Raw genomic sequence first — 15,513 nt, 5'->3', positions numbered from 1 at the left:
GAAATCCAGCTGTAACCTACTCTGAGAATCAGGTTATCTAGTAAAATGGATTTCTCAAAAAATTTTCCTTAAAGTAAAGTAAGTAAGTAGTTAGTAGCAGTTAAAGTAAAGTAGTAAGTAGTGTAGTAAGTTGGAAGTAGTGAAACAAAATTTAAATTGAATTAAAAAATAAAAAATAAAGATAATTCATTTTTCGTTAAAAAAATTAAAAACTGAGGAATGACATGTGATTTGAGAGAAAAAGAAGAAAAATGTGGAGCAAATTATGGTTCGAGAGTTAGGCTTGGACTAAATATACGTAAATGGACTCATGGACATTTTAAGCTCATAGATCTTCTCATTCATAACTAGTAAACAAAAAAAAACACTAACTAGTAAACAAAAAAATCCCATCAAGCATACTTATCGAGAAGACAACAAGAAACTTCGAAGCACTCACCAAAACAAACGACGACGACATCACGATTGTTTACGTTCCTTAATCCATGGAATTAAATCATCTGCTTCACGACTAAGCAGCAATACGAGAGCAGAAACACAAATAAATTAACAAAAACAAGTTATCAAAACAAATACATGTGAAAAAATTTTATTTCGAACGAAAAACAAAATCAAAACTCTATCTCAATCCATGTTTATAATACACATTTTTGACCATCAATAAGATCGTTTCAGTAATTCTCGTGGCCGTTCTTAAGAACTCCTCGTGGAGTACCATCTGGATTAAAACGCACTCTAAATATTCATGGATATGCTTTTGCTAAATAAATAAATAAATAAATCATTGCCGCCTCCTCAAAATAATGGCGGATCGGCAAACCTCTGCTTTGACGATGGCAAACTCGACGTGGACGATCCGTGATACATTTCGCTATCGTCCCGATACTGTGGTGGATGCGTGGAGAACACAACCGTCCCCATTGGGATCCCAAATCCGCCTGAATGAGGAAAATATGGGAAAAAAATGTGCCTGTATGACCAAAGTCTTAATGATTGTTCCTTTTACTTTAATTTAATTTTTTGTTTATTTTCTCTTTTTTTCACTTTAATATTGACTAGTTTTTAAAAATTTAGTCTTTAGTTATTTTTAACGGATGAAACTATATATGAAAACTCAAAAATATAAATAATATAAATAAAATAAAAACAATAACATAAAAAGCAAAAAACTAAACCAAAAAAAAACTGAATAAAAAAACTGATTCTAAACATTTCAGCACCACGTGTCATGTAAAGGATAAATAAATAAAGAAATAAATAAATAAGCACAACAGGCCTTTACATGCCATGTAAAAAATAAGTGAATAAATGAGGAAATAAATAAATGAGCAAGGATTGGTTTTGTATTCTCATTTTCTTTGTTTATTACTTCTATTTACTACTCTACTTATTTTTTATTCTTTTTTATTCACATTTATTTTTATTCTTTCGAAATAACAATCGCAATAAGAGAATGAGCAGCGTTTTTGTGCAGAAATACTTTAAATCTAAATCATTAATTAATTATTCATTAATTTAGACCTATTAATCTTAATCTAAATTATTAATTAATTATTAATTAATTTAGATCTATTATTATTTATTATTTTGCACGGATTTAAATTTTTCTCCAAATTTTTTCTCTAATTAAAACCCCAGCATTCTATGCTGAATTTATGGTTTTTTTCTGTTTTTCATACGTTTTGATGAAGTTTTATTTATGGTTTGCCGTTATTTTCCTGACATCATTTCTATTATTTATTATTAACTTATTAATTTTTATTTTATTAATTTTTACTAATTAATTTGTTATTCAATAATTTTTTATCCGTTTATTATTTTTTTAAATTGTTATTTAAGGCCTGAAAATGGCTCCAAGTCTTTCATTCTACGTTCATCTCATCAAATTCCTCCTCACTCCTTGCCAATCCTCGATATCCTACCAACTACAGTACCCAGAAGTCCCAAACAGGAAAACAAAGGTCAGTCTCAACGATGAGCGCAGCTGGTAAGCCACAGCGTCCTTAGGTTGTCATCCAAGACGAATGAGATTTACACACCGTACAGTATCCTTAAATCCAGGTGCTATCTGTTGTCATCTACGTTCTTTATCTGACTCTTCCAATAAATTACTTATTCGTAGTGTTTGTGCCTTAGAAATCCACGTAGGACCCAATGGAATCCATGTGGGACCCAATGCAATAATATCTGAATGTTGGAAAATCATTTAATAAGATTAATACATTTCTATGAAATGATAACATATTTTATTTTTCTATATTTATTTCTATATATATATTTTTTATATTTATCACCTATTTACTTTTATTTACTCCATTTTTTACTTATAGTTGTGTATTTAGCACTTTATTTGTACTTATTTATTATTTATTATCCTTTACTGCCATTTTTGCTTTTGAAAAAGGCTTCGCTATCGAATGATCGATTTGAATTCATTTGAGATATCGGTCGAATGCGGACGATCATCTTAAAATACGCGCTCGATAGGACAACCTTAACCTTGTATGTATTATATCGCGAAAAGAATGAATGAATATTGTTGTGATGTTGTTTGTTTGTTGTTGTCAACAACAAAAGAAAAATCAGAAAACTCAGAAATGAATCCGTACAGGAGCATCAACTCCACGAAACTCTTGGGAGAGATTTTTTTTTCTGAGTTGTTACTTGTTCCGCTAAAAAGTTGTGTCAAATGGACTCTAGTCGTATTCGTTGCTCGCTCGCTCGCAGAAAAACTCCTGGATCAGAAGGAGAAAGAAAGTAGAACGTTAAAAAAATACATAAATTAAGGAAAATAGAAGAAATATTGATTTATTCAATCTAATTAATTTATTAATAGAGGAAATTTTAATTTTTTAGCCAAGCAAGTTTCTAGGATCTATTTTTATTTGAATATGAATACTACGAATACCATAAAGAGGTACTATTTACACACCAAACGGTTCATTCTGGGAATTTTCAGTAGGAAACTTTAAAAAAATTCCTTAAAATTAAAATCTTTTTGCTTATCTTTAACTTGGGATTTTTTCCTCTTCTTTCTCCTTTTCCAGAAATCATTCAAATCTTAACTTTATCTGTAATAGGAATAAGTTGTTTGTTATCTAGCGGTAGCCGAATAAGTCAGCCTAGAAACCTGTTTTTATCAATGTCGATCACATTCCATGCTTATCGACAACAACAACAACAAAATTAGTCCAAACATGAGATTTTCTAACTTCTAACTACCTTATTTTCATTATTTCTTCCATTCTGACGTTAAAAGAAGATACGTGTTTCGTAAAAGTAGTTTCGTAGTATTTCAATAGTAAAATACACTAAAGGTGGACTAATTTTATGGTTACATTAGATTTTAGTTAAGTATAAACGCATGAAAGCAGTATAAACGTAGTTTAAACGCAAAGGCAATGGAGACAACCCATTGCCAACCTCAAACCCTATATTTTTCCAAGTACTGTGCAGCGGTAAATGGAATGCCTTAAAGAAAGAAAAGAAGAGGAGAAAAAATAAGGGGAGAGAAAAGAAGAGGAGAGAAAAAGAGAGGAGAGAAAAGAAGATGAGAGAAAAGAAAAGGAGAGAAAAGAAGAGGAAAGAAAAAAAGAGGAAAGAAAAGAAGAGGGAAGAAAAGAAGAGGAAAAAAAGAAAGAAAAGAAAAAAACGGTGGAGGGAAGAGGGATTCTTGCCGCCCGATAAATATTCGTTTATTTTTCATCTTTTTCGTCCCGTCCGTGATATTCGGATAAATATCGCAGAGGTGCATAGTTCTGAATATGAACATTGGATAGAGTTTTTTTTTACATTCTCGCAATAAATAAAAAAAAAATTCCATAGTTTTTCTGGAATTGAGCTCGAACAACGGGAATTTGGTGTCTCTTCGTCGATAATAAATTTTATTTTGTTCTTTTTTTCTTCTTTGTTATTATTCTATGTTATTCTATTCTATACATCCAGCCCTATTATTTTGTGCTTGAAAATTCAACCAATCATTTTTTTCTTCGGAACACTTTAATTCTGTGGAAATTTCCCCGAGAAGATCCGAACGGATTCAAGGCTGCCGACAGCTGACAGTGTCGACCACCACATAACCTTTTTCCAGTCCATGACCTCGCCGTCTCATTAGGCTTTTCTGGGTATTTAAAAAAGATTTTTTTTTTCTTTGAAAGAGAACGATGTGTACTCGAATGGATCCACTCAATTCAGAAAATCGAAAAAATCGAAGATGTAAAAAAGTCTTATTTTCTCAGTATCCCCAGTTTTCATGGCATTTCAAACATCCTGACTTATTTGACTTATACGACAACTTCAAGAAAGTGTTAAAAGCAAGACCATTTCAACTAAAAAGTCATGCTAGTTTCGGAAACTACAAAAAAAATTTCAAAATTTCAAATTACAAAATTAAATGACTTTTTTCACGTGAGTGCATACTCTACTCTTTTATTCAGAAAATTCTTGAAGAGAAATACATTCAGGCGTCATTTCGATATCCCAAATAAACTAGGCACCAACTATTTTTCTCCTTGAATTTTAAACCTAATCGAAGGAAAGAGAATCAATTGAGAACGTCGAGAAGAATCCCCTCTCCCTGGCTTCAGAATTTCCCAATCAAATTCTTTGCTTCAGAATAAAAAATATTCACGAATCTTACATTTTCCGGAGACTGCATCCACTAAAAAAAATTTCCAGTCGGATAAATGCGCTTCAGCGGGAAATGTGTCTTGGTTAAATACATTGCTATCCAGTAAAACGTTGTCCGCGGACAACCGCGGTGGAAAAACTTTTCCACTCGTTTCAGCACACAGAAAGTGTGTTTCAGCGAAAAAACGACGGGTAGGTCTTGCAAAGAATTCCAGCTGCACCGAGTTTGCGTCAAGAAAATAATTAAATGGGATTTGATAGAATGACTGGAAAAAGAAGTCAACGATGGTTTCGTTTCCACCGCATTTATCCTACTGGGGATAGATATCTTGGATACGGGGTCTGACCGTTCTTGTCAGGACCTTACTTGTAGTATCCTAAGGAACGCAGAAAAACTGTGATGTAAAACATTAAATAAAAAGGAGACAGTAGTGAAATATATGCGGTAAGGAAGTCATACGATAAAAAAATAAAAACAAATAAAAAATAAAATAATAGTGTAATAATTTATGAAGTAGGACGACCCGATTATTTTTTGTTGAGGTCAACGATAAAAAGAAAATTTTAAAAAAATGAAAAAGTAAAAAAGTGCAATAATTCATGAAGTAGGACAAGTCGGTTGTTTTTGCGTGGCCGTTCACTGTGGCTCATGTAGGATTCACTGTTGAGTCCAACGATAAAAAGAAAGTTTAAAAAAAATAAAAAAAAATAAAAAATAGTGTAATAGTTTATAAAGTACGACGAATCAGTTGTTTTTGCATGACCGTTCACTTTGGCTCATCTAGGATTCACTGTTTAGTTCTATGATAGAAAGAAAATTTTAAAAAATGAAAAAATAAAAAATAAATAAATAAATAGTGTAATAATTTATGAAGTAGGAGGAGCCGATTGTTTTTGAGTGGACATTCACTGTGGCTCATGTAGGATTCACTGGTTTTTTTTAACTGTCTTTTTTTCCGCCCACATACGACTTATGTCCCCGTCGCATCGCCTCGTTTCTCGTTCGTTCCGGAGAGAAGGTGTCTGACATCGATTCGTCATCGTTGCGTTCTTTTCGGGATGGGTGTGGTGGCGTTACGAATAACTCGGACTGACTGACTGACTGAACTAATGGTGGTGAAATAGCGGACGGACAGATGTTCGGGTCATCAGCGTGGAATTCGAATCGATTAGGAAACCCAGTTCAAAATGCAACTTTAACGAGATTCTCGGGAAAAAAGAGCACGATAAAGATCGCAAATCGAATTATCCCAATGACTCCACAGTAATTTTAGCCTTGAACATTCCTGGACACAAAAATCCAGCATTATCTCTGGGATAATATCAACTACTAATAATTTATCACTAATAATTTAATCGATATTACATTTTTAGTGGAGTTTTCTAGTTTTTCTGTAATCATCGATTAGAGTCGACTTTTCCAGATGTCCAATAGTTTCCAGTAAAATTAGAAGTAGGATATTTGATAGAAACTACTGAATATTACAAAAAAAGTCGGGAAATAATCCAGCAATGAGCTACAGAACACTGAAAATTTCTCGTTCCCTGATTTTCAGGAAAAGATAGGTTTAGAGAATGCGTCTCTCAAACAGGAGATGTCGCAAGTTATTGTACAGACAGTCGAATATTTTACATATTTATTTTACATCCAATAGAATATTTTATAAGTAGTGATAATTTTTTGGAAAAAAAGAGAATGAAAATTGGAAGAGCCATGTATGCTCTCGAAATCCCATTATAAAATTTCTTTTTAAAAAAAGAAAAACAAAACTATATCTATTGAACGCTAAAAAATTGGAAAAGCCATGTATGTTTCCGCAAGCCCGTTATTCGAAAAAAAAAACAAAAGCACTTTTTCTTATTTTACTGAAAATGGCTTTATTGGATAATTCCTAGAATTCCGTCTATGAATGCAGTTTCTTTTCAGGAGGAGTAACTTTATGCAAAATTAGTTTCGTAAGTTTTCTTTCATTCAAATTATATTTATTTATATTCATCTATTATGCTATTTTTCTATTCATTTTTGTACGTATTTACTTTTCATTTGAATTTATTTAATTATTTTTCTTGATCCATACATGAACCTTTCCCTCCCCCGCCCACCCCCTTCATTCCGTCTCCGTTCGCAAACTCGACTTTTCTCTACAATAGCAAACGCGAATTCTCTTTGTATTCGAAAAAAGGAAAAACCGCAAATACTTACAATTATTGACCTGTTTCTAGATTATGCATGAAAAAGAGGAAAATTACCAGGAAACTGTATTCGTTCTAGGAATTCTAGGGATATTTGATTAAATTTGACAAATTAATTTACGCATTTTCAGCATAAATGAAACGAGAGAAACTATCATTTTACATCTATGGGTGATTTCGAATTGATATCTTACTGTGTTGCAATGTTTTCCACAAATACTCAAATCCTACTTCAAAAAAAGCCCGGGAAAAAAACAGATGTAAGAGGATACGAACGCTTATTCGCAAATATTTGGTCGTTGAATAGCAACTCTGCTGTGTCCCCCGATGTAATTTCTGGATTTTCATGCAGATTTTCATCCTCGAAAATTTCGCTTTAGGTTATTCTTAAGTAGGAAAATAGGAAATTCCCCGAACAAGTGCATTAAAGACGTCATTTCAAGTTCAGGACATAGAACCGATTCAAAGATTTTCTTCAAAGAATTCTTTTCAAGGAATTTCTGAGTCAGCGGCAAACATGTGAGAGACCTGAGAAAAGAACTAATGCTGATGTTTCACAGCGCCTTAGTGACTAACGTGAATGTATGACTAAACTCACTTCAATAACTCATAAATTAAAGGACTATACAGTACCGCATTTCCAGTTTCTAGGATATTTCCCTTGCCCAGGAAGGAAAAGCAAAACATAAAAGCGGCGGCACGTAGCAGATAACTGCTTGCTGGTTGGATCTAAGAACTAAAAAGTTCCCCATCCATCCCATTTTAGGATCGGCTATAAATTTTAAACAAAAAAAAGAGACAAAATGAAGAAAAAGCCGAAAAGCACATCACAAAGTAACCATAGAACGACCGAGTTGCAACTGTAGTTGATTGTATGTTGAGGAAACTTTGTTTCGTATTTTTCAAACAACCATTCCAAGTTTAAAAAAAAAGGTTTTACGTTGTTTTTTTCCATTGCAGTGAGTCGTCAAATGTCAATAAAAAAGTGTTAATGTCAATAAATGGTCCTCAGCCAAGAAAAAAAAAGAAAACTTCAAGAAATTGCATGAAAACCAATCTTTATTGTGCGAAGAAGCAAAAAATTATGCGACAATTTGCAACTTGTCCCGCCTACGCCGAACATGTGATGCTCGTTTGTGATTGGCCGACTACATACCTCACGTACCAAAGGTCCTCCCACATACGATCCGTTCAATCTTACTCTTCTTTTTCTTTCATTCCTCTCCATGGTAATTCTTTGATTGAAAATGCATAAAGGGGGAAACTCCATTTGTAAAATCGGATAAGATTCGTCAATTCCCAGAACTGTGGGAGATTGTGGCGGAGGGGTCGTACTCGGGCAAATTCCTAACGTTCACAACGAGGACTCATCGGATACTCGGCCATTGATCCATTTCTTTATAATTTGAGCCGATTTCAAGTGAACCCGGGGAGCTAATTAAGGATTTATAAAGGTAAAAAAACTGGAAAACTGGACCGTAGGAGGTACTATTTCTGCTTGCTTGTCCAAGATTTTCAAAGGAAAAATTTGATTTCCCTCGAACGTACGCTTCCTGAAGCCCTTGAGGATCACATGTCGATAGCTTAAAACGTATTCCAAGAGATATATTTTTCTTGTGGTTATATGAAACGGGTCTAGTGTAGCGGTTAGAGGTTCCGCTGCCTGCACGATCGATCGAATCGAGGTTCGAATCCGCCCCAGTGCTCACCAAGCCTTTCCCATCCCTCCGAGGTCGATAAATTGGTACCAGAGTTGTCTGGGAGGACGAAAAATGCTGACTTGACACATCGGCTAACCCCGCAAGTCATTGCAGAGGCCAGTTACACGCTCGTAAACCTCAAACAATTCTGAATTAAAGTGAACGTGGGGGCGTATCCGAAGAGGATTGATTAACGCCAGAAACTTTATCCTTTAACTTTACCCGCTCATCTCTCCCTGCATCACTGTAAACAGGCGGCTTCGGAATGCGGTTCCTTACGACGTCCTCTATTGCAAAGCGCCACCCATGCGCCCCGCCGCCGCCCGCGATTCGTCGAATGAAATGAATTGCCTATCGGGGCGTCCGAATGGATTTTCGAAGAATCGCTGGCGGTAAGGTCATTGTATGGGCCAGTCACACGTTCGTAAACCTCAAACGATTCTGAATTGAAGTAGACGTGGAGCCGCATCCGAAGCGGATTGACTAACGACAGACACTTTATCGATTTTGAGGATAATCGTAACGTTAAGATGTTGCTGAGGATCCATAACGAACGGAAATTTTAAAAATTCTCAACTACCAACAAATAGATTCATTCAAATTAAGAACTTTGTCGCGTTGAAGAATCATTTCACGCTACCCGCCTGACCTTATTATTTCCAGGATCCAAGTAACTCTGTCGGAGTCAAACGATGTGCAACCAGCGATGCTTGCAAATAGAAGATCGCATTTTTCGAGAGATTAGCAAATAATCGCGTGTACACTTTGCGGAAAAAGAAATCGTCACAAACTTTTAGTGTTATATCGATTGATTGACACGAACAGAAGAGTACATAAAACCGGTCGGTCTAATCACAACGGGTAAAATAAAAAAGATAAATAAAGATAAATAAATATGTAATGTAAATAAAGATAAAAAAGATAAATATAAACAAATTACACTACAAAACAACGCTACTTCTAGAATTTACTTCGGAACTTGGAGCCAGAAAACACTAAAAAGAGGCAAACCCGAGTTAGTCTTCGAGAGTCAACGAGTTTGCTTCTTTTAATCAAGGAATTTCCAGGTAACAGCAAAAATTTTCCAAATATAGTTGAAAATCAATAGTAAATGATATGTGGAGCAATTAAAGTCGGGTTCATTCCTCTTTTTTTTTGGTTCCAATACAAATATTTTTCAAAAACATAGTGAAAAGACGATTGAAGTGATTGAATGAGATGAGATAAACAAATATTTTACTTTGTAAACAGTACATAAGTAAACAAGAAAGGCAACACGATTGTATTTGAACTCATTCAACCACTAATTTTTAGTATAACGCTCTCGAATTAGTAATACTTTTGAAAATTTATCAATTTGGAATTTATAAAATTAGAAAATTCACTGGAACTACTTCCGCTGAGGTTTCATCAGATAGTTTCGACTTTAAATTATCGAAAATAGTGCAAAGCTTCACAAAAAACCACACTCGGAGGTGAAAAAATTCTAATAGATGGTCAAATATTCCTTGCTTACAACTACGCAGATGTAAACAACTGGACAATGTAACGCTCTGGATCGAGTCTGAACCTTTTTTTAAGGAATAGGATTTTGACCAAACTACTGTTGGGTTCAAAATACAGCTCATCTGTTAATTAAAACCATTTTTCTGTTTCTATCATAAATGTTCTTATAAAATCCTCATCTTATAAAATAATCCTAATAAATAATAACTGAATAGTTTTTGAATAGTAAATAATTCTTATAAAATCCTTATATTATGAAATCATCCTTCTTATAAAATGTCGTCGGATGAAAAGTGCATGTGAGTTATCGTTTTGCACCTTCGGTGGTTTCCTCAAAAGTGTGCGCCCTCTTCCGACGCTCCGATCGACTTATACTGTTTACTTTACAGAGCACTTCATTGTAAAAGACAATACACACTGAAAAATGATCAAATATTCCACGGTAACCGGTATCGATCAGATCGATGGATCAGGTTTGAACTTTCTTTCGAGGTGAATTTAGATCAAACTACTGGATATACAAAGTTGGTTCAATGTTCACATGCACAATATGCGTATCGATCGACACCTAGCAAATCTCACTTGGTACCCGTCAAAAACCAGCTGTGACCGACTGTAAACATTTACAAAAAAAAGCAAACAGTAGCGAAATAAATGTGGTAAGGCAGTCGTCACGGGATAAATTTCGACTGTAACAATTTATGAAGTAGGACGAGCCGGTTTTTCATTTTTATATCACCATTCACTATGGAACCATTCCGTGTGGGATTCAAGAAGAAAAAAGAATGGAAAATTTGTAAAAAAAAAACACTAGAAAATCTTTAGGTCTTAGTAGAACGAAAAATAAACTGATTTGTGCAAAAAACTCACAACAAAGTGGATACCATCCGCTCTCGTGGACACTTTCGTACATTTGCGGATTACGTCGACGATGTAACCAACAACCGTTACATAGGAGACAACAGAAGAAGGACAGAAGAATAGATAGCACAATCGAAACAATTAATCCTATTATAAGAAGAGTGTAATCGATTCTGCAAAAAAAAAAGGTTTTTTTTTCTAAGAAAAAAAAGGTCATACAAAGAAAATATCCACAAAAAAAAACCGGTTGAAACTTACTGGAACGTACTTCCGTAGGCGACAAATCGCTCTGCCCGATTATGCTCGACTCCTTTGTCGATCAACGCTCGCTCCTCCGGACCGCAACAGTAATATCCCTAAGAATTATTCATAAAACTAATGATAATCGAATTTAGATGGTCCAGCGCCAACAGTGAACTGCATAAGACGCCATTGAGTTCGTGTTGGGACCCGCTCGCTCCTCAACAATAACCAGTAGCACGAATTTTAGCAGTTAGATGCAAATTTTACGCGCAATTATTCTTCCTAATATAGATTCACCCTCTAGTAACGATCAATTGCGGGTTTTGGAAGTCAAAAGAAAAGAAAAAGAAAAAAAGAAAGCATCATTCTTCAAAGAATTTCTCTTCCCCACTTTTTCCTATTTCTATCCTTCTAAATTCTTCTTTTTTTTCTAGAAATTAACGGATGATCAGGTGAAATGGATGTTATTCACTGATAAATCCAGAAAGAGAGAGAAATAAGGGGAAATAGGTAATATCCGGAGAGAAAAGAAATGTACAAAAGAAAAATTAATAGCTATAGCTAACTCGAATCCGAAAAAAAAAACTACGTACCTGATCCGCTCCTTCAAACGAGGGACAGCACTCAAAGGCGCACTCCAAGATATGGCCATTCGAAAAAGGCGGGCATTTTACCTGAATATTGACGGTGGTAGATCAGTAGATCAGATCAATACAGTTCTAGTTCAATTTGATGTGGTCAGAATTCTTTGTTGTGTGTGTCTGTGTTTTTTTTATGAATAAGGAATCATTCTATTGTTTAATGGATATCGGGTCTTCTCTTCAAGTGTTTTTTCTTCTATTTCTTTTTTTCTTTTCTTTTTTTCTTTCTTCTTTTCATCTTCGGACGTTGCAGTGGATCAATAAATACAGAGGGATTGTGTTCTTAAAAACTATTCTTTTCATATACTTTTAGTTATACTTACTTTTACTTACTACTTACTTACTTAATTTTACTTATCTTTTATCAGTTTCCATTGGAAAAATGAATTCGGAGCTGAAACCAGTCGCAAGGAATTCCCATGTTCATGTCCGAGAGCACGCGGAACGAACGTATGTACGCGGAACTTTCCTAACCGTTGCTTAGCGCGACCGCAGAAATTCAAGTTCGACTCATTATACTCCGCTCGGATCCGATCCTCTGTTTGGCTTGGATCTTCGAATCAGCGGAGTATAATTCCCAAACCTAACGAGTTCTTCGAATTCTAAGTTTATGTCGTTCCCTTAGCCAACGTTTAAAAAATCAATAAAATCTGCAAAGCGCAACCGCAGAAGCAGAACAACTTTCATCGCCTAACGGCTGAATTTTCCTCACGGATAAATTAAGACTGTGATTATTACTACGTAAAATTGCACAATAGGTTTTTAATTACAGTAATTATCGCAAAACTTCTTCCTCTTGAAATTTGTGGAAGGAAAAATCTCGCAATTTTTCTCCATGAAATTTTTATTCCGTTTACTCCAAAAAATGGTTAGAATGAACTTTTAAGAAATAAATCAAAAATTTTTTTCAATTAATCCCAACATTATTTCTTCAATATTTTCTCCATCTAAATTGAACTTTAATATTTTCTTTAATTTTTGATATTTTCAATTTTTAACTCTTTTTCTCTAATTTAACTTTAATTTTTTAATTAAACAAGTGACTGTTTCAAAGAGAATCCGAGGACGTTGATGTCAGCGTTCGTTTACGTATCAAGTAAAGAGGTTTCTGTTCTTTTTTTATTCAGAGGTAAAATTTGCTAACAAATTCAATAGCTCTACTTTTTCTAAACTATTATTTCTTACATCTACTTGTGATTCGTGTGAAGAGGAAAAGAAAAATGAGAGGAGAACAAGAGAATTAGTGAGGGTGAGTCAAAAATTACATTTTGACAAGTTTTGAGGACTTTTTTCGGATTCCATTCATTCTTGTTCCAATTGTTTTTCTTTTCTTTAACTCCTCTTCTTTTTTTTTCTTGAAACTCTCTTCTTAGTAAAAATCATAATAGTGTTTCATGCAGGAAAAAAAACCACTTCAGTGAGTTCACTGTTCTTCGAGTCACTGAAGTGACTGGAAACTTCCTAAGCATCATCGATTATCTTTGAGTTTTTCCATTGGCTTCATTTTTTATATGGATGCACTACGAAATTTGCTGTTTTGTTTTATGATTGATTCAATCGGTCCAGGGGAACCGGTTCTGGATGGAAATAATGTTAAAATGGTGTTAGCGTGTTAGAAACGCGCCATAGTCGAGTACCGGTGAAGTTACCAATCACATGACATTTTCCCGGAGTAATTTTCATCTTCGAGTATCTGGACGCGGAAAAAAATCGGCTCCAGGATAATATCCAGGATATCTACTGATGTCCGCTATGATTCCGAAGGGAAATAAAAGTGTAACAGAGAGCGCAGCATCCAGCCCGACCGCGAATATCCCCCTAATCAGAGTTCAAGTGCTTTGCACTGCGCCGCGTTGCGTCACGCAAACGCATGCGTCAATGTTGACGCAGACATCAGCTGAGCGTATGAACTCTCTTCTACCGCTGTTCACAACCACATAACTTTCTTAGCAGCCATATAATTGTTAATAAACACTAAATATAGAAAAATAAAGTTTAAAAAAATTAATCAGACTAACAAAGACTCACGTCTCATGTATTCATTATTATTACATCAGTTTTTTTAATTTAAATTTATTATTATTACCATTAAATAAGTTAAAATCCAAATGACTCCGAAAGAAAAAAGAGAAAATTGTGATTTCTCGTGAGGAAAAAAAGAAAATTGTGATTCCTTGAGGTGTACGGAATTTTTGACGATTTCGAACATTAGTTGATTTTTTACAGAATGAATAAGGTTCGTAACAATAAGCGCCTATTTCTCCAACGAAAAGTGAATTTACGACGCTAAGCGCAAAGGAGAAAATTCTGGAAGAAAAAATAAAGTAAACAAGTAAAACCCCAAGAGGACCCAAAAACACAACAGTAATTTTTACTTGTTCGTCAGAATATTTTATTCCCAGAAAAGTCCACTGAGTCTCATCCTTGATTAGTTCTGAGCGAATTATTCCTTCAATGTCTCAAAGCGATGTAAAATCGGGTCCTGGGAAATATGTTTCTACTCATCTTCACTCACTTTAGAGGACGTAGAAGCTAGTAGCGCAGCATTTTCAAATAGGAATATGGATTCGGAAAGAAGTCGATAATATATATTCAGCGGTGTTGTTGCAAAATTTAAAAAAAACCTTAAGAATTTGTAATTAAAGGTGTTTTTCGTAGGATTCGTAGGAACATAAGAGTAGGATTTTCCTGAGACAAGGTTTTAAAGAGTAGGTTGAGCAAAAAATTCATAAGGAAACTGATTTTATCAAGATAAATCTACAATTTTTGAAGTTTTCCAACATTTCCGGAAATGATCTCAGGATTACTAGCGAGACCCTAAGGGCTTAAGAGATTTCCCGGGATGAATCCCGGGTCGTTTTATTCAGTTATAAAGACTCTTTCCGGGAGAGTAGAAGGAAACGAATAAATAACCTCAATAATTAAATTATTTTCACTAGGGTACTTAAGTGTCTTAGGTACGGAGAAAAATAAATCAGGAATAGGATCAAACGTTCTTTGCACTGGACTTGAATCCTGAATAGTTGCCATTGCCGTAATAGATAATTATCGTGGAAATTATTCGTATATATTCCCGAATTTGTGTGGAATTCCTCTATTTCCCAATACTTCAACAAATGAGTCAGCTCATGTACTTTACAATCGATACAATACCAAAGTGAAACTCATTTCCTTGCACGTATTCGCAATCGATTCCAGAACTATCTATGGAAAAAATAATTTCAAGGAAAAAAAAAGAATGAGAATGATAAGCATAGAAACCTTAGCTGTAATTTGTTGTGGTAAAAAACAGAAGAGCGTGAGTAGTAAGCACGTGATACGGTACAGCATTACCCGCGCGGTTAGGGAGGAGCTCCCCGGGGTTGGCGTTGGCGATGCGTGCGGACGGAAGAAAACTGGTTCATCAGCCGTCGAGACGCGCCCACAATAAACGTTTGACACACACACAGACACACAGACACACACATGCCGCGCTAACAGCATAACAGCAACGTATCTCTCTACTTCAAGATCCAGAGAGTTCTGGATGTCGCTGTGCTCAAACTGGTACTGAATTCCCTTTTTTTCAGGAAAATGATGCGGTAGAGCGGCGCAGATAATGCGTAGCGCTGCCATTTTCTACTACCTACGCCTATCCCTCATAGGAATAAGGGCAGTTGCGAAGGAATCGGACTGGAGCGAGAGAGTGTTGAGTGGTGCTAGCGAGGGTCCCACCCGCTACCTCCAACGAGTGGAGATAA

The 15,513-nt window shown here is 35.1% G+C and overlaps 1 protein-coding gene across 1 annotated transcript; it reads right to left on the bottom strand.

The window, feature by feature from the left end:
* Nucleotides 1-671: 671 nt before the first annotated feature.
* RB195_016238 (uncharacterized protein) lies at nt 672-15,103 on the bottom strand (the record flags this gene model as incomplete). The annotated part of the gene is made up of 6 exons (XM_064207300.1): nt 672-735; nt 821-938; nt 10,899-11,062; nt 11,148-11,245; nt 11,726-11,806; nt 15,035-15,103. The coding sequence occupies 6 exons, from the start codon at nt 15,101-15,103 to the stop codon at nt 672-674; spliced, it is 594 nt and encodes a 197-aa protein (XP_064063181.1).
* Between the last annotated feature and the right edge of the window lie 410 nt (nt 15,104-15,513).

The sequence above is a fragment of the Necator americanus genome, chromosome V, assembly GCF_031761385.1.
Source record: "Necator americanus strain Aroian chromosome V, whole genome shotgun sequence".
In the NCBI taxonomy this organism is placed as follows: domain Eukaryota; kingdom Metazoa; phylum Nematoda; class Chromadorea; order Rhabditida; family Ancylostomatidae; genus Necator; species Necator americanus.
Note: the sequence above shows the minus strand (reverse complement) of the source record. Positions and strands in the feature narration are given on the sequence as shown.